Raw genomic sequence first — 9,166 nt, forward strand, 5'->3', positions numbered from 1 at the left:
TCATAATTTTAATACTTAGAGTATATTTATAAAAAAACAAGCATAGATGCATATGAGATGATTTATAAGAACATATTTGCGTTAATGAGTTGTGAAAGTACTGCTGAAAGTAGTCGTCAATGCATTTGAGTATTTATTTTTGCTCTCAGTTAGTATTTTTAATTAAACACCATTAAATAATAATAGACTCTATGTTATAAGTAAGTAGAAGTACTTTTAGTTTTATACATGACACAAGTGGAGTTGAGTAAAAAAAAAAAAGAGTATATGAGTAAAGTGCCGCCAATATTCGAGTATGATTCAAGTGTTGAGTCCTCATTGCAATTATGTGGTACATGCCTGAACTAAATAATACTTTAGAATAGGGATCTGAAAAAGATTTTGATTATAGGTTAAGCCCTGGCGTATATGTGTAGTTCAAAATGAAAACTATATTTTTAGGGAGGCAGAACAAATACATTACACTAATTAATGGTTTAAAAACTTATTAAACAAAGGATATACGCCAATTTTCTAACTTGTATGCCTTCAATTTATAATGTGGTTATGCTTAAAGACTCTAGTCTGCTGATATCAAGGAGCAAAATCAATATTGTTATATTTCTATCAAGTAGAATAGCGCAATTATTGTTATATCTGAGAATTGAGTTCTCTTTTCCAACTATATTTTATTATTAATATATTACATTTAAAAATGCTAAATATATAAATACATATTCGTTGCTTGCTAATATATTTATATAGATAATGCTTTACGCTTTATTTTTTATTGAGCTAATTTCAATAGATATAATTCAAATAACATGTTTACTGAACGCATAAGTCACTGAAACTGAGAAGTTGTTTTTCTATTTTGAAAATTTATAATACACAAACTATTATGTATATATATCGTTTATTTATATATAACTTCAAAATCGTTTATTTATAACTTAAACGCAATTAGTACGCTACATAGTTTAAGCAATAATTTTAGTAATTTTTAGAGGTGGTCCATGTCATTACACTTTGAAAAGTCATAGCATCATAAAATATTTATAATTATTTTGTGATATATTTTAGATTTTATTGAAGTGAGAAAATAAAAAAATAAATAAATTCTAAAATAATTTAGAAAATTTTTTTTATATGCATTAAGGAATATATTGTATTAAATGCGCTAACTTTGACTGTTATGTGTAAACCTTCGGGTTCTTTACAAAGCCAGTTAGAGACGTGGTTAAATTGCAAAATCTTATTTTCTTTACAGAACTGCGATCGTATATATCGCATGAGTGTTTCACTCATCTAAATTCTACTGCTTCTTCTAATTTTAGAAATAAGTTCAGGCAATGTCTGTGTTTAGTTGGAAATTTCCGCTTCTCGCTTTAGCCTAAACACTGTATCACACCAAAATGCTTTATATATTTCTTTGTAGGGCCATGTATGTACATATCACATGTGTCAAAGTTTATTTTGTAGCTTGCATGTTGCTTATAACACTGTTTTTGTTCAATATTATTTTTAGAAAAGAATGTCCTATCACCACGTAGTCAGTTTCTTCTTATAACATATAAGCTACAGGTCAGTCTTTAACTCTTTGAATTACAAAACTTCTGACCTCTTTGTATAACTGTTTTATTAATATAGAAATATATAGGCATTGTTGAGCACCAATTATAATAAGATCGTTTGCGTCTTCAAAACTTTCCAAGTTTCTTTGTTTAGGAACTCAAAACATATAAAATCTTTTTTTATTTTCCGATACTATACTATACATATACTGACGAATAGTTAGTACTACTATTGCTATATTTGTATATACTATACTATTATTGCTTGCATTCGAATATGTTTCTAGAAAAAGAACTTCGTAAACTTCCACATTTCTATTTTTAGAAAACCATACAGCATAAATGGAGTGTTTAGCCGTTCTATTGTAAGTTAATGAATTGCTTAAGTACATTTCTGGAAACTGTATTATGAGTTGCTATCTATAGATAATTGTAAAATTCTAGAAAGCGAAAATATAGTACCATATGTACTCAAATTAACAACTTTTCATTTTCAATTCAAAACAAAAACTTTTAAATAAGTAAGTTTCAAGATTTTAATTTAATATAATGATAATATTGATTTCACATATGAAACGAAAGTTTAATCATTTTAAATTGATAGGTGCTGTTATTCAAAAATTAATTAAAGAATTTTTCTCTGATTAGCGGATATATATGGATAATTAATACACCCTAGCACCTCACTCAACTATTACTAATTTTGTTAAATAACTTATTAGTTGGCTTTTATGCTCATAAATAATGATTCTTACGAATGTAGAACCTTTAATGGGGAATTCCATAAATTTTACAATTTAAATTTTTATTAATAAAAATTATTTTTATTTTTTCTAATATTGATTGTGGGAATAATAACAAATGTTTATTGTGTTTATTCGTGATTGAAAAAGCTCAATTGTGTTGGTAATATATTAATAAAATAAAAAAAAATTGAAATAATTGACTAGGTTAAGTTAGATTGGAGCGGCGGCCTTGTGCTCAAAGCCCACTTGAGCTTAAATAATGGCTGTGATATCCGGTTGTGATATCATGGACTAGCGTTGTTCATATGTGAAGTAGAGGTCAGCGTACAAACAACGCTAAAAGATGCGACTTTCTTATTCAAATGAGAGTGAACTAACATAACAAATCTGCAAACATGGCCAATTCCCTAATTTTATAAGATAACAGGTCTATCAGGTCGTTAAGATAAGGTACCTCAAACATTTTAAATCTTCTCTTGGTCAATGATGGATACTGACATATAAATGACTTTACTAGCTATTTACTAGCTATCAACCTAATGGCGAAAATTAAATACAGTAGTGGTATTCACAACCTAGAATAACTAGATCGGTAAACGAGTGTTTTGCTGCTGTTAGTTTGCACTGATACTATATTAGTGAGCAAGCTCTCGTTACTCGAGATTAGGTTTAAATTGCTCATACAGTCAGCCAAGTATTGTGTAGTGAATACTGTTATTATAGTTAATGAGTTCAAGAGAAGTAATTACTATTCTCTAATATAAATATTAATTTTAAATATTTACGCTTTTATTAGATGATGATGGTTGGTTTATTGGAATTGGTATCAATCAGCACCTTTACTATAAATAATTGATAGACCTTCTGTAAATCTTACTGTAACTTTAACAAATGTAGTATTTCCATGTACTTGTGTACTTAGAAGTAAACCGGAAGTCTCTAGGTTAATATTTGTTCTAACGGAACACTAGACAATATGACGGCATGAAGCCAGGCTTAGCCTACCCTGTCGTATTACTTGTAAAACATGTTTTCCGGCATTCGAGGAAAAGACACCAGAGCATCTGTTGTACCTATCTGATCACCAACTGTGATGCACTAGGCCGCAGAAGACTAGGCAAAAGTTTAGGTGTATATCAACTAGAGGATGAAGACCTTTAAAAGCTCCTTCCGTAAGAGCTGGTATGTTTCCTCGAGATACTAAATTTTTAAATACAAAGGGTTGCACAATAGATCAAGCTAGTCGCAGTGCATAAAAGTTCTTAGTCTAACCCATAAACAGTTACGATTATCGTTATCATCTGTTGTATCTATGTTCAGGCTTGTCTAGAATTAGGCTTAAGCTTTTTTGGTTGTTCCATTCTTTAACACACTCGACGATACTTTCAACATAAGTATTAGTCAGATACATACTTTTATAAATATTCATTTGGCTGGTTATAATATGCTCACTCTTTTACCCACTATTATTTAGTCTAATTGAGAAGGATTCGTTCCCACTTTTACTGCACCTATGTATCTATAATTCTATTGGCAAGTAGAAAGCGTATACATTTAGAATGTTCTAAGTGAAAGAGTTTTACTGAGTTTAGATGATTTAAACTAAATTGTTGATAAGAGTTGAAAATTTTGTATTTATTTAACTACTGTTTATAACCTTATTTCCTAAAATTTACTATTAACGGAGTCTAGTCTATTTAAACTGAATTTCTGATCAGAGTTAAACATCATCATCATTCGTGACTAAACAGTCCGTGTAGGACCTAAGCCTATTTAACAATAGTCTTCCATTCTTCTCTGTTTTTTGCTTTTGTTTTCCAATTCCTTATCTTCATTTCTTCTAAGTCCTGCTGCAAACTATCTTTCCATCGCTTTCTCCTACCTCGTTCCTATAAATTTTAAGCGGTACTCACATATCCAGCATTCTTATCACATGTCTAACCCTGGTTGGATCGCTGGTTTTTCATAAATTTGTTGATTGTATCACTTTCAGCTGGCCGTTCTAGTTCGTTGTTGTATCTAATGCGATACATACCGTTTTCTTTCACGGGTTCAAAAATTTTTACAGAGTATTTTCTTTCAAACACTGCTATCTAGCTTGCTTCACTTTCAGTTTTGTATTTATTTAACTGATTTTTTAAAATTTTTCCTTGTATTTACTATGTACTTATTGTAGATTCTTATAAGTAGTATAAATAATTAGGAGTTAAAGTTCTACTCTGGTCATGATGTAGGGAGGTATATAAACCACATTTGCACATTCAGCAGATTTCCTGCATTCTAAAGAGGTTACACTAAATATTATCCAATAAGTTATTTGCTTTTGACATTTTTTTGAAAAACTATACCATATATAACAAAAAACTTGTATGATTGTATGTGAACATGCATCAACAGTTTAAACAGCAAACAACTTAAATATATAAGCACCCAGTTTTTTAGTTATTCATTCAGCTTTTTAAATAGAATCACTGTCGCTTCTTATCAGTTAACAAATAAAAAAAAAGCTTAAACTGAGAACAGTTTTTTGTTCTCTTCTGGCCTATTTTTATTTCTCTCATTCTCTATTTATTAGGGGTTCAATTTTTATTTGCTTGAGTGCTAAGACGCGTGTCCGACGAGGTGGTTGTGTATTTTCGGCTTTGTTTTGCTATCAAGTTTTGGGTAACTTGATTTTGCTGACGTTTTGTGCGACACAACGACGAAAACAGCTTCTACAGCTACAGCTCAGGGCACAAACAGTTCATGTGTTTCTTGTTTTTTATGAACTATTCACTCTGTTTATTAATTTTAAACAATTTATATTATCGTCGTCATATCAGCAAAAAACAACGATATGTGTGAAAAAAACAAAAATTGATATTAAATTGATATTAAAGTGAATTGAGTTGAGTTGAATCAAACGCTACAATATTATGAGAAAAAGCGATACTTGTACGTTATTAAGCGTCAGTGAAGCGATACATTGGAGAGAGTGTGCATCATGGCAGCGTACATAGCCGCATTGGATGTGGGCACCACAACTGTGCGGTGCTTCATAATAAAATCATGTAATGGAAGTCTTGATATACAGGGATCAGCTTCGGAATTAGTAAGTCAATTAAATGTTATTTAATAAAATATATACCTACATATATTTATATACAAATATGCATTTATTTCAAGGTAACGTTAATAAATCCTCAGCCCGGTTATTTTGAAATTGAACCGGAAACGCTTTGGCTGCAAATCGTTAGAGTTATAAATGGCGCTGTAAAAGGTAAGATAATTCATAGGTTAAAGGAATTTACAATAAAAAACTATTAACTAATTTGTTGCACAATTGATTGCTATTACTAAATATAACTTAACGAGCTGTTAGTGCTTAAGTGCTTTTAAATTTTTAAGTATTATACGTACACCTTTTACAGTAAAAATAGTTTAAGATCCCAAACAGCTTAAGCTAATATCAGTTACTTTGCATGTGAGTGGTTAATCTATATATTTATGAAATATATTTAATCATAACATCGTAATCAGATTAATATAAATTTTCAAAACAGTTCTGATATGTTTGTGTTTATAAATAGATAAGAATACTTTATTTTGTATTTGCTTATATTAATTAATGTCAACAAATATTATTATTTAGACGGATTCGAATAGCAAAGAAAAGACAAGGACAAAAATTTGTTGTATGGTCAGCCAAATTTCAATAAATTAAATAAATTTTTGTTCTTGTCTTTTCTTTGCTATTTAAATTCATCTAACTTTTAAATAGTTTCTTTTCGTCATAAGGAAGCGTCATTCTCGACAAGAAAAAATTAACATTAAAATATTATTATATTTATATGGATATGAAGTTAACACACACCTTACTTCCCGGTTACTTAGTTTTAATAGCGGATAAATGTGTTATGTTATTATTATTATTTAATAATAGGCTATGAATGCACCTATTGTGTGCGTAAAGGCACAACTAAAACAATTCTAGTCTAGACTAACTCCAGATTATGAATCTCGTAATTGCTGTGGGCTTAATTTTACCTATTTGATTTGAGTCTAAGATCCCGCTTCGAAGAAGTCTATAGAAGTCTACCAAAAAAAAGTATTTAGTCATATTAATTTTATTTTCTTGATGCAAAGGTGTAAAAACTGCGTCAATTAACGCAGGATCAGTATAATATCGTAAAATATCGCATGTAAGGTGCTATCAAAAGTACTATGTGAAACGTTGAAACTAATCGTCAAACAACTGATTGAATCTTGTTAGCATGGCTTCAGACCTGACAAATCTACCATTGACTAGATATTCACAGTGCCTCAAGTTCTGGAAAGGACCCAAAATAAACAAAAAAAAATACAAATTGATACACAACAACAACAACAACAACAACAATAACAACATGTCGTTAACTTGAAAACACGTGCCTTTAGTGTGATTTTTGCAAATTAGAATAACAAGAGAAGCATGTACATCTAGTGGCAAATGTGAAAAAAAAATTCAGTCTGTCAAGAAAGGGGTCTACGTCACTATTGAAAACTATAAGTTTGAAGTTCTGAAAGATTTTGTTTATCTGGGAATCAGCGTAAGCACTGAAAATGAACGTCAGCCTAGAGATTCAACGAAGATCGCACCTGTCGATGATGTTATTTGACGCTTAGTAGGCAATGGAGAAATAAAGCCCCGTCTCATTAAACAAAAAACACACTCTACAAATCTCTGTCATGCCTTTCCTGCTGTACGATGCAAAAAATTGGATAATGATCAACAGTGATAAGAAGTCGTTTGTGGTCCCATATGCATTAGTATTGAGTATCGAATTAGATGGAACGATGATCAATATGAATTATACCGCAATGTTGACGTTGACGGTCATATCGTGCCAAAAAACTATTCCGGATAAAGGTTGTTTGATTCAGTACTCGTTGGTGGAAAACGCGATAGAAGATGTCCTCATCTTCAGTGTAATATGTAGGTGTCCAACTCCAATCCGAATTGATGACAGTAAGACACTGATCGGACTAGTTAGCAGATGCTATTGGACGCGGTTATAATGGCCAACTAAAACAGAAAAAAAGTTGATGTCACCGTATCAGGAAAATAATTTTTTTTGCTTTCTTCTAACCTATATAATGTCAGCTCTAAGCTGTAAGCTCTAAACTGTTGAACAAATCAGTAACTCAAAAAGTCAAAGTTGATTTGGAAGGCACTAGCATTTTCGAATATAAAAAATATTTTGTCCTAATGTTTGAACACGATCTTCATAATGCATCTGTATTTTGATATATTAAAAATGTTTAATTAAAATTGACCATTGTAATGCTCAACTATCAACTTCTTTAATTTCAAATTTACATTTGAAAACTATAGCTTTTTTTAAAAAAAATTGTTTTATAATATTTTTTAGAAAACCTCACTTATCTTAAAGTTCTTATTCAATTCGTTTTAGTCGGTTTTTCATATTTAATTAGATTATTTATTACCAATATAAATTAGTTTCTTGCACATGTTTCTTTTTTGTTTTATTTTTGTATCTTATGTTTTTTATTTCTGTACATTTTTATATTTATGTAAAATTAATAAAAAAGTTGAATAAATATGACTGCCAATATATGTGGATAAGCCTTTTAAGATGCTTATCTAGCTTTAATTATTTGCAAAAGAGTTTTAATTAATCATGCATAGATTTTTAGCTATCGGCCTTTGAAGCACCTATTGCTGTTTTCTACAAATATTTGTTACTTTATAATCCTTATATTTGCTATTTGGTATATAACCTAAGTTTTATGGACGAACCGTTTTTGAGATATAGTGATATGTATGACTGCATGGATTTTCGCATAAAGTTTTATAAAACACCCTGTATCTCGGTTTATATTGGATATGGATCTTAGTCCCCATATCTTGTTTTTCATGTCTTGGACTAAGAAATAATTTTATCCAGTATTTATGGCAGTTATGGTGGAAACACCCTGTATAAAATATTATTTATGTTAACTTTTTTAACCTTAATGAAGTGTTCATATGAACTTGATTTTATTTACAAAGTCTTTAAATGGAATATGTCTGTTTTGTTAAAAATACAAAGTACAACAAAACTAATTAAATATAAATTTAATTAAAAATTTTTTTAATATCTTAAATAAAATTTAAATTATAAAAACATTTTTATATTTTTATTATACTATTATAAAGTAATTAATCTCTTTAGATGCTCAGTTGAAACCTTCACAGATTACTTGCTTAACCTTATCAACCCAACGGTGTACATTTTTGACATGGAATCATCGTACTAAAGAATATTATCACAATTTTATAACATGGAAGGATTTACGTTCGGATACGTTAGTAGATCAATGGAATTCAGGACTTAAGCTGCAAACCATGAATAAAATTTCATATGGCCTATATCTAATAACACGTAGTAAAAGATTTTTAGCTGGTAGTGTGCTAAAAATGATGAATGGTCAGGTTAGTTATTATTTAATATAGTGTTCACATTAGTGTTTAAATAAATAAAAAAAAAAATTTTAATAAAGGTCACTTTACGTTTATTGTATGAAATCGAAAATAATATTCGATTACAACAAGCATTAAAACAGAAGACTGCACGAGTTGAACTCTTAGATTCTTGGATTTTATATAAACTGCGGTCAGTTAAGAATATTAAAATATAATTAATTTTATCTAGTATACACATTTATTTTAGATCGGGAAATGGTTTAGATTGCAATGTTGAGCATATAACTGACATTACTTCATGTACTGCAACTGGTTTATTTGATCCATTTACACTAAGTTGGTCTTCAATGATTAAACTTGTATTCGGAATAGATGTGAGTAAAATGTATAATGTATATCACATGTTAGATACATATTGGCGT

General features: G+C 29.6%; 1 protein-coding gene across 1 annotated transcript in view; it reads left to right on the forward strand.

The window, feature by feature from the left end:
• Positions 1-4,912: 4,912 nt before the first annotated feature.
• LOC119678496 (putative glycerol kinase 5) overlaps positions 4,913-9,166 on the forward strand; it is a 4,447-nt gene continuing 193 nt past the window's right edge. Inside the window, exons 1-5 of the mRNA XM_038090355.1 lie at positions 4,913-5,390; positions 5,465-5,558; positions 8,494-8,753; positions 8,822-8,934; positions 8,992-9,118. Of these exons, the coding sequence (XP_037946283.1) occupies positions 5,283-5,390; positions 5,465-5,558; positions 8,494-8,753; positions 8,822-8,934; positions 8,992-9,118 (702 nt within the window). The 5' untranslated portion in view covers positions 4,913-5,282. The remainder of the gene's footprint in view (positions 5,391-5,464; positions 5,559-8,493; positions 8,754-8,821; positions 8,935-8,991; positions 9,119-9,166) is intronic.

Source organism: Teleopsis dalmanni, chromosome 1, assembly GCF_002237135.1.
Source record: "Teleopsis dalmanni isolate 2A chromosome 1, ASM223713v2, whole genome shotgun sequence".
NCBI lineage: Eukaryota > Metazoa > Arthropoda > Insecta > Diptera > Diopsidae > Teleopsis > Teleopsis dalmanni.